At 49.7% G+C, this 16,031-nt stretch overlaps 2 protein-coding genes and 1 long non-coding RNA gene across 4 annotated transcripts in view; 1 reads left to right on the top strand and 2 right to left on the bottom strand.

Moving 5' to 3' along the window:
• The window catches only part of PAIP2B (poly(A) binding protein interacting protein 2B), a 28,061-nt gene extending 25,494 nt beyond the window's left edge, over nucleotides 1-2,567 (top strand). Inside the window, exon 6 of the transcript XR_006741445.1 lies at nucleotides 944-2,567. The gene's annotated coding sequence lies outside the window, so the exon portion shown is untranslated. The remainder of the gene's footprint in view (nucleotides 1-943) is intronic.
• Nucleotides 2,568-5,077: 2,510 nt separating this feature from the next.
• NAGK (N-acetylglucosamine kinase) lies at nucleotides 5,078-14,378 on the bottom strand. Of its 2 annotated transcripts, XM_045580884.1 has the most exons (11): nucleotides 14,215-14,378; nucleotides 13,838-13,996; nucleotides 12,349-12,433; nucleotides 12,125-12,223; nucleotides 11,227-11,368; nucleotides 10,483-10,593; nucleotides 9,598-9,710; nucleotides 7,845-7,932; nucleotides 6,860-6,957; nucleotides 6,043-6,121; nucleotides 5,078-5,407 (listed from the first exon to the last, which is right to left on the bottom strand). In XM_045580884.1, the coding sequence occupies exons 1-11, from the start codon at nucleotides 14,241-14,243 to the stop codon at nucleotides 5,220-5,222; spliced, it is 1,191 nt and encodes a 396-aa protein (XP_045436840.1). In that variant the 5' UTR covers nucleotides 14,244-14,378; the 3' UTR covers nucleotides 5,078-5,219. The 2 variants fall into 2 exon arrangements, with proteins under 2 accessions (XP_045436840.1, XP_036291554.1); XM_036435661.2 differs by lacking the exon at nucleotides 13,838-13,996 and having other exon boundaries at nucleotides 14,215-14,361.
• Nucleotides 12,564-13,772, bottom strand: LOC118717514. Its single transcript, XR_004987510.2, has 2 exons — nucleotides 13,558-13,772; nucleotides 12,564-13,509 (listed from the first exon to the last, which is right to left on the bottom strand). It is a non-coding gene; the product is annotated as an uncharacterized LOC118717514 (long non-coding RNA).
• Nucleotides 14,379-16,031: the final 1,653 nt, after the last annotated feature.

The following is a 16,031-nucleotide window of genomic DNA, read 5'->3' as shown; positions in this document are numbered from 1 at the left end:
GGTCTTTGTGATTGCAGCAGGTGATTTTGGGGGTTATGTTAGGTCAAATAAAAAAAAGATCATAAAAGGCTGAGCCTTCGTAGCACCTTGGTTTCCAGTTAAAATAGCTGGGACCTTTTAAATTCAGGTTCTAATGCTAACTCTATGGCTTAAAAGTGTTTTTAGTGAAATACTAAGCATTTCTCAAATTGTGTATTGTTACAATGTCAAAAAAGTGTATTGATTTCGGAGAGGCTTGGAAGTAAGGAGGTCAGTTGGCTATTCTGGCAATGATATGTCAGAGAGGAAAGTCATTTGAAGTGGCCAAAGGAAATAGCTTGATTGAATCTTCTGCTGTTGCAAACACTGTAGAAACACCAGGAGCCCAGGAATCTACCTGCTGTGATTGGAAGGGGCAAGCGGTCTTCCATTAGGGTACCAGCAAATTGATGTTTCTTGGTTTAGGTCAGTGGTCGACAAACTGCGGCTCGAAAGCCTCAGTTTGTCGCAGTTGATGGCTCTGTTGACTAATGAGTTTGCTGACCACTGGTTTAGGTGATGCTGAGACACGGGAACAGGCAAGAAGAGACCATTTAACTAAGACTGGAGATATCCACCTGTTGGGAAAGGCTGTGTATCCCCCAGCATTCCCCTTGGGGATAATGCAATCTGCATTTGTGTAGGAGGTGGGTGGGAAGCACAGGAGAGTTGACCCACATCTGGTGCACATTTGGAACCTTCATTTCCTCCTTCCTCTGCTTGCGGTTCCCGAGTGGATCATTGCCTCCTCGTTGCCCATGGGGATCCTTCGTTCTTCTGGTCCCTCTGTAGTTCACAGAGCACTTCCTTCAGCCACTGCTCCGCTGTGGTGTGAATTTCATTCAGACTTGGTTAGTCACAGTTTTTAAAGTCCCCGCCCCCCTCCTTTGCTTTTAATCTTGTCTTTATTTCTCCCATCTTGAAGCTATAATTGGTGACCAGGAACAGTAGGAGACTTACTGAAGGCAACATTCAGGTTTTTTGCTTGACCTTCTACAACACACACACACCGCTATTCCCAATCTAGTGTTTATGGGAGTCCCAGGAACAGGACAGCCAAGTTCACTGAATTCCACAAGATGTCAGCCAAGAGTCACCACCCCACCCCAGGGGATGAGAAAGAAATCTGCAGAGGGACAGAGGCACCATCTTTATTCCAAAAGAAAAAGCCCCCTTACGTTTTGTTATTACGAGGAAGCTTATTTCTGGGACTACTTCTTACAGGTGGCCTTTTACTTTTAGTAATGCAGACACATCCTAGGCAATTCACCATAAAATGGACAGTGTTTTCACTCTGAACTCAACACTAAGTGATCATCCTGCCCTGTGGATCGTGAACCTCAGGAATGTTTAGTGCTTGGTGGGTGGTTCGGGAGGCAGGGTAATTAAAAAAAAAAAAAAATTATGGAGGCATATTTTACATATAATAAATGCACCCATTTCAAGTGTTAAATTCAGTGATTTTAGTGACTTTCCTGAGTGGCACAGTCATAACTGTCACTGTTTTAGAACATTTTCATCCACCCCAGTAAGATCCTTTATTTATTGCACAGTAATCCCTGCTCCCAGCTTTCCATCACTTGCCTCTTCTGGACATCGGATCAGTGGAATCATACAAAACCTGACCTCTTGCTTCTGGCTTTTTCCACTCGGCATACGTTGCGGTGTGTCCACGGTGTTTAACTTGCGTTGGTCGTGTCTCTTTTCGTTGCCATAGCATTCCATTGGTAGCTGTCCCGCATCCTGTCACCAAGGAGTCCTTGAAACTTGGGTTTCAACCTGCCGTGGCCTAAAGGAGCCCTTAGGACACAGGACTCCTTCCCCCACGTCCAAGGAACCGCTTATGAGAACTAGCTCTGTTATCAGAAGCTCCGAGACCTTGGGAGCCTGAGCTGCTGCAGAAATTTTTATAGACTTGCAACTTTTTTATAAGGAACTCTTTTGCTATCTACCTGTCTGTACTTTTGAAGCATTTGGTAATTCACTTACTCTAAAGTATGAGTATGTGTTGGAGTGGACAAGTGAACCAGCAATAATACTGTGTTGGAGATTTTTCTTTCCTCCCCAGCGGGATGGGGGAGTCTCTGAAATTTCTAAATACAGTAGTATCATCTCCATGACAAGGTGGGACCTTTGTTGAAGATCATGCTGCCTTTGTTGGACAGATGTTGAGGAGGACCGCGTGCAGAGGAGAAAGGAAGTGCAGCTTGTGAAACAAGAAGCCCGGAGCCCGGTGCACGCCCACCTCTGGTGTGGGAGGTGAAGCGCTGATGGTGTCCACCTGCAGCTTAGCCCCTCCAGCAGGCCCGGGTCTTGTCTTTGGACTTTTATCCCTGTTTCACAGTGTTTAAAAGTTGTTTTTGTCCCACACACTCCAATAAACATTACATGATAGTTATTAATAATACTTCTTTGGGGGAGGAGCAGGGCTTTAAAATTAAAATAATTTTTATAAAAATGTAAAAAAATTGAAAAGTTACTTTAAAAATTTTGCTATACAAACCAAATGGCAGCTGTTGAAAATATTAATAAAATGAGAATAAAATGCATTTGCTGGCAACGGAACTCTTTTCCCTAAAGTTGGGTCATTATATATATTGCACTATACAGGTGGTGGTATACATGTGTATGTGTTTGCGAGGTAATTTTGTCTCAAGATTGATCATAGTTTTAGTTGTATAAGTTTCCATTCCAAATAGTATTACATGATAACGTTAAGCATTGCCCTGTATAAATTCCACCTTCTTCACTTCCTTTGTGTTTTTGATCTGACCTTGTTTATTAAGAAAACTGACACACCTCCTTCCTAGGGCCAATGTGACAATTAGACTAAATTTAATTTCAAAATACTTCCTTAATATATGGTAGCAATAGTAGTAATAATATGTACAGCTTTGAACAAAAAATGGTAACAGGAAAACCTCAGGCTTGAAGGGAAACTGGATAGCTATTATTGCTCCTGTTTCTGGACAAAACTGACTTATCTAGAAAACAAGGATTCTGTATCTTTCAATTACTGAACAAGTTTGAGAGCCTGCTAGATCCCAAGCACTGTCCTAGGCACCGGTGCTACTGTGCTAACAACCTATGTGCTGGCACTAAAATTTTAAAAAATCAGTCATTATGTGTTCCTTGCTCTGCTCTAAATCCTCCACTGTCCAGTTGGCACACCAGAGCCTAGACAGTGGTAAGAAAGACGAGGCTCCTATTTTATTTATTTTTAATGTATTTTTATTGATTTTCTTTCAAAGAGGAAAGGAGAGGGATAGTTAGAAACATCGATGAGAGAGAAACATCAATCAGCTGCCTCCTGCACACCCCCTCTACTGGGGATGTGCCCGCAACCAAGGTACATACCCTTGACCCGAATCGAATCTGGGACCCTTCAGTCCACAGGCCAACCTCTATCCACTCAGCCAAACTGGTTAGGGCGAGGCTTCTATTTTAAACGCTTCACCAATAAAGTTTTAGATTCTAAATCCAAAATACCGCTTGATCTTGACATGTAAAAACCTTCTCCAACGCTCACTGCTCACCAACAGTGTTATTAGGACAAAGAGATAAAGCAAAGGCATCTCTAGGGTGTCCCTGTTCTCTTTGTCAGCTCTTTACCAGATGATGCATTAGACTTGCTGAGAGCTGGACCCCAGTGGGTTGAACCACAGCTAGATGCAAAGATGTCTGGCTGTCCCTTCAGAAGGGACTTGGCTTGAGTTCTCATTGCTCAAAGCTCCACCTTACTATCTTGGGCAAGAGCTGATGGAATGAGAGCTGCTGCCATTCTCTTATACACTGTGAAATAAGTGCCATCCGGCTTGGGAAACAAATATCAAGTCCCCTTCAAGGACCTAATTAGAATTCAAAAGCCGTAAGGCAGAGCTCACTCAAATGCAGATCCTGGACCTCTGCAGCAGAAATGACAAAAGGTGTTTAGAATGAATGAAAATTCCCTGTCTCACCCCGGCTGGTTTGAGCATTGGCCTGCAGACTAAAGGATCCGGGTTTAATTCCGGTCAAGGGCACGTATCTTGGTTCAGGCTCCTCTCTGGCCCAGGCCCTGGTCAGGGAATGTGCAGGAGGCAACCAATTTATGTGTTTCTCTAACACTGATGTTTCTGTCTTTCCCTCTCTCTTCTATTCTCCCTAAATAAAAATCAATGGAAAAAATATCCTTGAGTGAGGATTTAAAAAAATTATTTTTAAATAGAAAATTCCCTATTTCATCTTTGACCTATTGAATCAGATACCTTATAGAGGGGGGAGAAAACAGAAATCTAGGTTTAAAACAAGTTCTAGAATAACTGATACATTAAGTTTGAGAAATGTCCAGGACATAATCCATGCCTTCTAACAGCTTACTGAACGCCTAGAGAGGCAGCCACTATTAAGGACTTTAGCCTTCACTAAGCAGTATAGTTGGCAGAACAGGACACTTTTGGGCTTGTCAAACTACATTATCCCAAGGACAGGAATCATGTCTGCTCTCCACTAATGCTCACCTTTCCCGGTGCTACACTACAGATGCAAAGTGTCATGCTGTAACCAGAGCCAGGCTAGTCCCAGAATAGGCAGGCACCTAGTTAAATTCTATCTGGTTGGTCTTGGATCTCAGCCATCCTCAACTTCTCAAAGGACTCAATTTACACAGAAAACTGCAAAATGTGCTGCTCTAAGTACCAATTCTTCCAGAGGAGATTTGCACCCTGTCCCCTAAATTCTACGTGGTACTCTCAGGAGAGGGTGTGGTATGTGGACGGTTCTACCCGGTAATGTTTTGCATGGAGAACATTTAGTTCCACTGAAACGCTCTGGCAGAGATCATTACCCACTTTGACAGAAAGTTGAGGACACGGGTTAACTGGCAGCAGCAGCCGGAGTATACTAACATGGGGGGAGGGTGGCACACAGATAAGCTATAAGGCCAAATGCAGGGCAAGCACTGCAGTCCACAGGCCAAGCCCCTGGGGGTGGGGCTAGACCCATTCCCGAGCCCTCTGGGCCACCTGCAGGCAGGTGCACTGAACGTCCATAGCAAGTGTGCTTCACGACACAATCCAACTGGGGAGTGGGTAAAGTGCATTTATTTTCTATGTTTTTCCTTTAGAAAAGAAAAAGGAAAAGGGGAAAAAAGCCCCCTCCCTCCCAGCACCCATTGTCCACTGGCCACGGGGGGGGGGGGGGGGGGGCGCGGGGCCAGCCCTCTAGAAGGTGTAGGAGAAGAAGGCGGCGGCATTGACACTGTAGTCCATGGGGAGGAGGTGCCCCACGTGCCTGGCCCCGAGGCTGGCCCCGCCCAGGGCAGAGGAGTGATTGAGCTTCATCAGGGTGAAGCTGGAGAAGGAGTTCTGAGCCTGGATCTCTCTGCCCTGGGTCAGCGCCAAGAGGAAACCTGGAGGAAAAGAGGACAGAAGAAAGGAGACCAACAGCCTGTGATGGAGTCCAGGGCGGGGACAGAGCGAGGAAAGAGGCCCATGCCCTGAGGTATTCCTGCACAGGTCCCAGGAGACCCACAAGCCAAATCCCCAACAGGTGGCAAACCAGTGTGTGAGCCCAGTGACGACTGGGGGTACTGGAGCCAGCTGTCCCCAGGGCCTGAAGCCGGAACCCCAAGGTAGCAAGGGCCCTTCAGCTACGTCAGGACGCCTATTGCAACCGGAGTGCCCAAGGCAAGGCGGCACGGGCACAGGAGGCACGAGGGACCTCACCACATGCTGGTCTGAAGCTCTGACTTTAAGTTAGATTTGTCTTTAATTTTTAAATAATGGTGTTATTTAATAAATCCTTTGGAAAAGAATATCTTTTTAAGGATTCACAGAAGCTGGATGGGACCTTGTAAGAGGGCTGCCTGGCAGACTGAAAGCTGAGGGCCTGGAGCTCAGGCATCAGTGGCCTCAGGTCCCAAGTCCTCCCTGGAGCTGAGAGCTCTCCTGAGCCACCCCTTCTCGCACCATCCCTTGCCCTCTTCCCCCCCTTCCTCTCCCCTTCCCCCCCCTGCCCCCCGCCCCGCCCAACACACACACTCACCTTCCTTCAGCAGCTCCCAGCTCTTCCACACAGAGCCCACACACAAAATGGGGAGGCCAAGCTCCCCTTTGAACAAGACCTGGCCAGAGTGCAGAAATGGACAGTGGGGTGACAAGTCTCCGATGCTGAAGGGGGCAATCTTAAAACAAGGGCTCCCTATCCCACTTAACACGCCTCTAGTCAAGAACCAGAGGCGAACTCAAGGGGTTAAAAAAAAAAAAAAAGGAAAATAGGGAGATGCACAAAGGCAAGGGAGAGAGGGGAACGGAAAAAGCATTGAGCAGCAATAGAGGAAGGAGCAAGGAGAGAGGGAATGGGCGGAAACATGACTGAAAGGGGAGCGCAGTACCACATTGAACCAATGCACTACATATAAAGGAAGAGTACGGACCAGCCACAGACGGGAGGTACTGGACCAAAGAACGTGTTTGTGTTATAGACATTATTTCTTCCCAAACCCAAGTTTTCATTTAAAATCATCCAATTCGCCGGCACCGGTTTGGCTCAGTGGATAGAGCGTCGGCCTGCGGACTGAAAGGTCCCGGGTTCGATTCCGGTCAAGGGCATGTACCTTGGTTGCGGGCACATCCCCAGTAGGGGGTGTGCAAGAGGCAGCTGGTCGATGATTCTCTCTCATCGACGTTTCTAACTCTCTATCCCTCTCTCTTTCCCTCTGTGAAAAATCAATAAAATATATAAAAATTAAAAAAAAATAAAAAATAAAATAAAATCATCCAATTCACAGAGTCTGGTGGGACTGGCTCACCCCTCGTGGGAAAGGGCCACACCAGGCCCAGCAGCTCCCACCTCAACTCACCGGGTCAATCTCAGGCAACACTGCCACCACGTGCCTGCCCAGCATCTCCCCAGCCTTCCTGAAGATGTACCGGGAGAGGGGGTCTCCCTGCTGAGCACCTGGGAGAGGGGAGGAAGGAGGAGGGGCGCAGTGAGTACCCAGGGAGCCGCCAGTGCTCAGTTCTCACTCTCTGGTGCAGGGCAGCAACAGCTAGGTCTGTCAGGAGTGATGCCCACCTCAGTGATGCCTCCCAGCTGCCACTGCATCCTTACTTCCCCCACCCCCTACCAGGCACTTCTCCCCAGGAAGGGTGTCCTGGATGGAAGGGGCTCGTTCTAGGCACTTGAGAAGGGATGCCCCCACTAGGGAAGCACACTGGCACCTGGCTCACACTCCGCTTACACGGGGTGATTGAGTCTGTCCCAGAGGGTCTCAGCTCTGGGGACCCAGGACTCTACTTAGCAGCTGGTTGATGCTCCTATCAGGTCTTCCACCCTCCTTCCACAGTCAGTCCCTTCCCAGTTCTGCTCTGAAGGGGTCTCAGGCCTGCAGGATCCGCCAATGCCCTGAGGCTGCAGGAATCCAAGTTAGGGAAGTGTGGACCAGAGTAACGTGCAGACAAATCGGCCCTATGGATCAGCTGCTCTGACACCCAACCAAACATGCCTAACCGCTCCAGGGTCCTCTAGTTCTTTGGGTATCATGGGTTTAAAAAAAAGTTATAGATTTGCTCAAAGGACAACTGCTTCATCAATTTCTCAGAAACGGACATACAGCCTGCACAAGCCATGAGAGCTGACAAGAGGAACAGGTCGTATAAAACAATGTCAGCACAACTGTGTGTCCTTCTGCCTCACCCCAAGGCCTATGGTGGCAGAGAACTGAGGTCACTTGGACCAAGGAAAGTCAAACTGGCTTCCAGTTCCCATCTGAACCCTACTCCAGTATGGCCCCCTTCCCACCTGGGAAGTCTTATGGGGGAACCAAGCCAGAAAAAACCTTGTACCTTCTGCAATTTTCCGGCAAAACCCAGCAAACCTGGATTTATCAAAGTCCCTGTACAGGTGTGGGAGGATTCCTAGCCGATCTGGCACCTGAGAGGCAGAGAAATGGTACAAGAGAGTCATCAGAAGCAAAGGAAAATCCTCAGTCTGCCCATCCAAGCTGACCTTCCTCATGTCTCTACTGTTGGAAAAGGTGGAACATTTGTTCTTTTAAGCTCTAGAGTAGGGGTGTCGAACTCAATCAGAGAAGGGGCCAAAATCTAAAATCCAGCCTAAATCGCGGGCCGAATGGTTTACTGAACAGTCATAAACTGACAATGTTAACCAGAAATGTGAATTTAAAATGAGTGGAACAATCTTTTCCTTAACAGTGCTGTTAACCAACTCACATGCTATCAAGGATTTGGCCCGCGGGCCTTGTGTTTGACACATGTGCTCTAGAGAATGCAAGGATTTGAGGTTTCTCATTTAAGAAAAGTTCTTTGTTCTCCCAACACAAGCTCCATTGCTCCTTACGGATTAGTCTGGACAGAGCACAGATCTCTGCTCACCAAAGTGTGCTCTGCAGTTCCCTGAGGTGCTGGTGAACAGATTCATTTGATCAAAGGAATCTAAAGACTACTGCACACTGTAACTCTCCCTTAGACATTCACAGTGCACATTAGCAAGTTAAAGGCTCTGAGAAGTCCTGAACCAAGAAATCTATTTGTTTCCCCCAAATTTATTTGGCCACAGAAGGTCCTTCTTCTATCCCAACAAAGTTAAAACATGAGTTATACCTCTGAAAGTCCTGAGGAACCAGTGATTCCCCAGACACATCACTAAGATGGAGAAAGAGGGGCTAAAATTTGAGCTCCTACAGCAATGTATTACTCATGTGATAAAGACTACTTATTCGCTCTTTATAATGACTTTATGAAAATGACCAAAGGATGAGAGGGGGAGTGGTGGACATATCACTGGGATTTAGATCCAATTGTTGAGTCAGAATACCTTACCTCCACTTCCTATAGCAGTTGCTATTCCTACTCCTCAGCTTGGCCCAGGCCAGTTTCTCTATAATCATCAACCTATGAGCCTTGGAAATACAGGTCCTACCTCCTGTATTTCTAATCTCGTTCCCTGACCCCATCCCCAGCTCACCTAAGTGGCCCTCATTCAGAGAAATGTCTATTACATCAACATTCTCTTCCTTCTCTTCTCCCCACCTTTTACCTCTGGCTCAGATAAACTCAGCTGTTTCCAAAACCACTACAAATAAGCACAGCTGAGACAAGGAGAAGCAATCCCTGATAGCCTGGGTAGGAGGCCACACCTCCCTAAGAACTCTCCCATCCACCTCCTAAAGCCTGTCCTCCCTGACCCACATGGGCCGAAACAGCCCACTGTCTCACATCTCTGTTCAGACTTTACCCACCCGTCTGTGGGCACTGTTTCCTGACCTCACTCTGCACTGCTCCTCCCAGCTTAGAGTGCCATCTGCCTTCACCTCCCAGCAGGGTCTAGCTGCCCAAGAATGCAGTGTGGCTAACCGCCTATCCCTAAGCTACTCCTTCCTCATGCCTGATACTCCCTGGAATGTACCGCCATATCGATCCAACTCCTGTCCTCACTTATGACTTCTCTAACCTCTAGCTCTGACCATGACTCACCCGACTTCCCTTTGGCTCACCCAGTCCCTCTCTTGCATCGCTCCTGCTCGGTCTCCCACTGCTCTGCCCAGGTATGCGGGTCTGCCAGGGGCAGGGGGAGTACCTGGAAGTAGTTGAACATGGCCTGTTTGACGTAGCCAATGTCGTGAGGAGCTGCCTCTAGGTTGTCGATGGAGTCGAAGACGATTTTCACTGCCTGGTGTGCGATCCAGTAGGCTGTGGAGAGCAGACAGGGCTAGAAGAGGGGGAAATCTCCCCTAGCTCACAGAGAAGGAACCTCGGACCTCGACAGGGTTAGCAGTCAGCATGTATACAACAGCAAGTTAGGTGTTCCGATTTCCTGACAGGGGGCCTCTAATTAAACTGTATCTGACGGATCACATAAGGGAAGGCTGGGAGGGGAAGACAGAACAGATGTCACACCAGCTGCTAGGAACTGGGCCCCAAGGGCCCCTATGAAAACGTACACCTGCTGCCTATAAAAGATGTGATAGCGGGAGAAGCATCTATACCCCTTTCCCATTAGCAGAAACTACCGTGTTTCCCCGAAAATAAGACATCCTCCGAAAATAAGACCTAGCGCATGGAAAGATAAGACAACCCCTGAAAATAAGACCTAGCGCAACTTTGGGAGAAAAAATTAATGTAAGACACTGTCTTATTTTCGGGGAAACAGGGCCTTAACCTTCCTACGGTAGTGTCAACCCCTCCCCAGGGCTACAAAGCCATCACGCGTCGTCAACAGCTAATATGCTGAGGCATGAACCTGAGTCCTGGATGCAAATCTCTGCTGAAGAGCAAGGCAGCCGCTTGTCCAGCATGTGCATCTCTATGCTGCCACTGTTTTGTACTCAGGACCATCCGATTCAGGAGCTGTGCCTGGAAAGCCCCAAGGGGTCAGCAGGTTGAGGGCAAGAGAGAAGCCTGGAGAGCTACAGGAAGGGAAGGGCCTGGGACCCCGAGCCAAGCCCAGGCGGTGTGAGCTCACCTGAGCCCTCGTCCCCCATCATGTGGCCCCAGCCGCCGCAGCCGCTCTCAGAGCCATCGGGGTTGACGAGCCTGCAGCAGGAGCCTGTGCCAGAGATGAGCACGATCCCACCTGGGGAAAGGGCACGGGGGCTCAGGGTGGCCAACGCTCTGCGCATAGCAAGCCCACGCCTTCCAACCGAATAAAGGACCAAACCCAGCCTCGCAGAGAAAACCGAGCTAGCTTCCTGCTGAAGGTGAGGGGACTGGCTCTCAGAGAAACTCCAATCTGGGGACAGAGAGAATATGAGCCTGTGTCGCCAGCCAGCCTTCAAGTGACTACCTGCTTTACTGAGTACCTACTATATGCCCAGGATGGTGCTAGATCCTGTTCACGGTTATGCTCAATAGCCTAAACCACCTAATCAATATGCCAATCTTGTGGTACCAATGCTTTTTATATTCCTATCAGAGCTCCTCTTTTTTAGTTTTTTAGTTTTTCTCAGCATTTACTGCTTTCCTCAGCCAGCCTCAGGACCTGCTTCCTTTGGGATGGAGTCTTATGCAATGCTGCTCATCAAGATACCCTCTTGGCCTCTCTCCTGTCCAGTCTTTGCACTGGCAGGCCTTAAGCTAATTAAAGGGAGGGTTGGATATGAAGGAGGTTGCCTTTCAGATATTTGCAAGACAAATTCTCCCAGCTACATCTAAGAAGCTTTCTCAAGAAAAACAGTTCTCAACCTCACCCCTCCCTCCACCTCCTCACCATCCGGCGAAGCTGTGGCAATGGAGCCAGCGGCATCGGTGGTGATTACGTAGCTTTCACTCAGGCGGGGAAATCGGTCCCTCAGCTCCTCCATCAGGACCCTCACCGTGTCTTCCTGCTCCCCACCGCTCAGGGATAGGCCCTAGGCCACGGGGGAGGTGAGCAAGCAGCAAGGTGTAGACACATCTCCTTTCTCCACCCCCACCCCTGCTGCTACCTGCCCCCTGTTCTCTACATCTGGGCCCTGCTTATCCAACCCCAGGCTTCCTTCCACCCCACATGCTAACCCCTTGGAAGGTTGTGGACTGGGAATGGACAGAGAGGGGATTCAACGAAGCCAAGTTTGGAGCTTAGGATGACAGCAGTGCCCTTAACAGAGAAATTAGGCAGAGGAGCAAGTTGAGGAGAGACAAGCTTGGTGGGAACACATGGGTTGGCTGTGCCAGCAAGAGCATCTCACTGAGGACATCTCCCGGGAGAAGCCAGGCCTGAGAGAGGCCTGAGCTGGGAAGAGCTCACTTAGTGAGCGCTTATGGGCGAGGCGCTCCACTCCGCTAACCACTTCAGAATATGTCATGGCATTTCCTTTCCCAGCACCTCGGAGGCAGCTACTGTTGTCTGCACTTTCCAAACGAGGGAAATGAGGCTCACAGAGATGCTGAGTGACAAACCAAGGTCACAGTGGCTCTCCAAAGCCTGGTGCTCTTCCAGTTGTTATGGCTTGTGGATAACCACTGAAGCCACAAGAATAGATAGAGCGTGCGAGTTTCTAGACCAGAGAATAGGCCTCCAAGGTCTTTATCTCTGCAGTCCAGGTCATCAGACTCATCTAGCTCAAACCCGCTTTCCCAGTGTTACCGTGACTTTCTGTATCTCCCAGGCTTTACCCCAGACTCACCAAGCTTCGAAGGGGCATCAGAGGATCCACTCCTGCTTTCTGCTTGGCCCTGCTCACCATCTCGTTGATCCTCTCCACACACCTGTCTGTCCCGATCAGCTAGCCCCAATCAAGGGAAGGAGGCGTTACAAAGGCCCGCACCCCTGTGCGGCCCCTCCAGGCTGCTACCAGGAATCACAGAGAATGAATAAAACCATAGCCAAGCCCCTCAGTGTGGCCTTTACCCAGTGGTTTGTGCTGGGTCCATCCGCTTCTGCCAGGATCTGCCCATCCTCTGAGAGTAAAAGGACCTTGGATTGTGTTCCTCCCCTATGGGAACACAAGTCTTCTCAGAAAAACCTGAAGGCACAGCTAAGCTTGTGGAGTCCCTGCCACCGAGCCCGTGTGACAGAGACGGATTCAGTAAACCCAGTCACCATCCCCACCCCCACCTCTGTGGTTTGGTGGCTGTTTGTGCTCCTGGACTATAAGGGAGTCCTGCTCAGCTTCCCTCGGGGATAGCTTACTCATCCTGCAAGACCCTCCCTATACCTCAGCCAGTCCTTGAAACCTCTGGTGTGTGGCCCACTCACACAGCTCCCATATAACTTCTAAGGATTCCTCTGTATTGAGTGTGGTCAGTGTTCTTCGTGTGCCTCTCACTAGACTACAAGTTCCAGATCATTTATCCTCATCCCTAGCACAGGCAACACTCACTAAGTGTGATCAAGGGAATGGCACATCTCTCTGCTTCTCTCAAAAGCAGACCCAGCCCCTTTCCAGACCCAGCCCCGGCTGCCAAGGTCTTTAAGACACCCTGGTGAGAAACACTGACCGGGTGGTGCTTACTACTTTATACCCGGGGAAATGGAAGTTTGGAGGGAGGTCCGTGGTGGTGTGCTGTATGTTTCTATACCGACCAGGACTTTTGAGACTATCAGAAGAGGACACTGAAGACCTGCTGACTAAACTGAAAATGACAAGACGTTTCAAGGGGAAGTGAATGCCTGAGATTCAATACGGGAAAGAATCTTTTGACAAACATGGGGGTGGGGGAAGGGTCATATCTTATAACAGGGATGAATCCAAACTCTCGCACTTAAGTCTTTTGGGGGGTCATTTCGTTGTTGTTTGTTTTTAAAAAAAGGGCAATAGTTACAGGATGGGGAAGATCAACTTTAACAATGCATGTGAAAAGAACATGTTGGGGTCCCATGAGTCAGCAGAGATGTGGCTGCCATGTAAGTAATCCAAATTCAGATTCAAAAGTGCTCTGGCTGAGACAGCAGCCGTCTCTGTTATTCTCTGATTTGATGAACCCAGATTCAGAGACTGTTGTCACTGGCAGGAGACTTGGCAATCATCTCCTTCATCTCGCTTCTCACTTTATGCACCAGTTACTGATCCTGGAAAGAGCCCTGTTATTCTTGCATTTTTCCTGCTCAAAAGATTACCCAATATAGGGTAAATGTCTTGCCCATATTAATACCGAGGGGAAAAGCTATTACAAAAAGTCCAGGAGACAATCTTCTGAGCAGGAAAATCGCAAGGATAATAGGGCTCTTTCCAGGATCAGGAGCCTGGAGCGCTGACCAGAAAAAAGGAGTTTCAGGGATCAGCACTCTGGCTCCAGCAGCCCCAGCTCCCAAGTACCCTCTGGCAAAGATCTCCGTCCGGGTTTCCACCACACTCTTCCTCCCAATCCCCCCAGGCCAGCAACTTCACCCCTGACACCTGTTCTGCCAAACTCTCCGTGGGGTGGGGAATGGAGAAAGGGGGGCATCTCCAGTCGGGAACAGAGGAGTGGGTCCTTCTTGGGAGAAAGGGGCGTGATCCCGCCGTGAAACACAAAGGAGGGCCGCCCGGGGTGTGGCCGTGGCGCCGGCAGAGCCCCTGCAAGACACGCACCCGAGCGAGCACAGGCACCGCCGCGCACGCCCAGACCCTGCTCTGCAAGGCCCCGCAGCCCCGCAGCCCCGAGTGGCCGGTCTCGGGGGCGGGAGGCCACCGGCCGGTCCACGGCCCTCCTTCCGCCCCGCCCTCGGGCTGGGGCAGGTCCGGGCCGCTTCCAGGACGCCCCTCCCAGGCTCCCTCCACCCGGCCGCACTCACCCCTCCACACCCCCGTAGAGCGCGGCCATGCCGAGGTAACCGCCGCCGCCGATCGCGCCGTCTGCTCCCCGCCCGCCCGCCGCCCGGCACCCGGCACCGCCCACGTCACGTGAGCGCCCGCGGGGGGCGTGGCGCCGCCGCCGGAGCCCAGGACCGCCCTGCCCGAGGGACTCCGGGGCGGACGAGGGCGCTCCTCCGCGGCCCCCGCAGGCTCCCCCCCAGCGCCGGGCCCCGGCTTCCAGAGATCGGCCCCGGCCCCAGCGGAGGAGCCAGAGAGGGTGTCCCGGGCGGACCCGCCCCTCGGCCCCGGAAGTGCTGGCGGCCCCGCCTCGCGCGTGCGCACTGCCCGAGAGCCACGTAGACGCCCGGCTGAGTTGCCGCACGTGTGTGAATACGTATCCCCTAAGGATCTAGAAGCGGCTGGGGAAGGAGGGGAGCCTGGAGGCTGGCCTTGGCCTTGAACTTGGTCTTGGCCTTGACCTTGACCTTGGCCTGGGCCTTGGCCCAGAGAAGGGGCTTTTAGCTTTTACTGCCCATCCAGTTTGGTTCTTGGAAGGTGGGAAAGGGGAATGTGAGGAAAAGAGTGAAGATAGGCAATATATAAAATAGACACATTTTAAGCAAGCTGCTCCAATTATTAATATTATGAAGGTTGAGGCAAGAGAAAAGAGTTCACTCTTAATTCTAATACCCTGGGAACGTAAGTTTGAGTTTTCCAATCCCGCATCCATGCCTGGATATACATCTGGACTTCAGGTAATCCTCTCCCCCTGAAGGACTCCCATACGTATCCACATGACATCCATTAGCCAGACCACTGGGTGTGACTGGACCTGACAGCATCTTCTGGACCACCTGGCATCCGTCCTCCCGACTGCCTGACATCTGTTTGACAACCATGTGGACCAGATCTAGGGTTCAGAATGCAGGACTGATAATTCTCAAGAAAAAATAAATAAATATATATATATATTAATATATATATATATTTTTATTTATTTATTTATTTATTTATTTATTTTTTACTATAAGAACTTTTAACTTTCTCCTTTGGAATACTTCTGGGGTTTTGCTTAGCTGTGTTCCTAGCTGCAAACTCCAAGACCTTTGATAAATATAACTTACTTGTGAAGACTCCAGGCTCTTTTTGAGTTCATTTGACAGGGGTATTTGTGGGGATGTAGACTTCCAGACAAAGTAGCAGGTACAGCTTTACAAGCCTTTTGTTGCCCTCCAGCCACCACCCTTCGAAGGGGGGAAAACTAGCCAGGTCAAGCTAGGGCTCCTGCTTCTGAGCTCTCGACGGGCAGCTCCGCTGGGCAGGAGGGTGGTCAGCTGCCTTTGGCATCTCTTTGGGAACATTAGTCTCGGGGCTGGTCCTTCGCAGAGCAGTTCTCAAGCCAGCCTCTTCCCAAACCCCAATGTGTCTGTCATCTTACTGAGAAATCCTGCACCAGGAGCCTCTTTCCCTGATAGCCATCTGGGTCTGCTTATGCTTTGGCATAAACATTTGACATGTATGTGAGTTTCAAATGGGAAGAGAGGGGGTCTTTACCTAATTTATTACTTATTTTGGAATGCTGAAACCCTACAGGGTAACCCCCAGGAGTCATTAAAAACTAAGTCCCTATGTCATAGAGACTACCAGAGAGACGGGTAGGGCTGTTTTATGCATATTTATATTCTTTTTCACCCATTGCACATCAGAGCTGGAAGGTGCTTGATCCAGCACATATGCATTTTTAGAATAATGACACTAACAGATTCTGGTGGGATTGAACTGGGCATGATTTTTGAAGAGAGGAGATTGTAGGTGA

The sequence above is a fragment of the Pipistrellus kuhlii genome, unplaced genomic scaffold, assembly GCF_014108245.1.
Source record: "Pipistrellus kuhlii isolate mPipKuh1 unplaced genomic scaffold, mPipKuh1.p scaffold_m20_p_13, whole genome shotgun sequence".
Taxonomy (NCBI): Eukaryota; Metazoa; Chordata; class Mammalia; order Chiroptera; family Vespertilionidae; genus Pipistrellus; species Pipistrellus kuhlii.
This window is presented reverse-complemented; position numbering and strand designations above follow the sequence as displayed.

Coding starts and splice junctions, on each gene's coding strand:
- NAGK (XM_045580884.1), bottom strand. CDS start 14,243: ATGGCCGCGCTCTACGGGGGTGTGGAGGG. Junction 13,997..14,214: donor CTCTACGGGGGTGTGGAGGG/GTGAGTGCGGCC, acceptor CGTGTCTTGCAG/GGGCTCTGCCGGCGCCACGG. Junction 7,933..9,597: donor CCATGTTCAACTACTTCCAG/GTACTCCCCCTG, acceptor TCTGCCTCTCAG/GTGCCAGATCGGCTAGGAAT.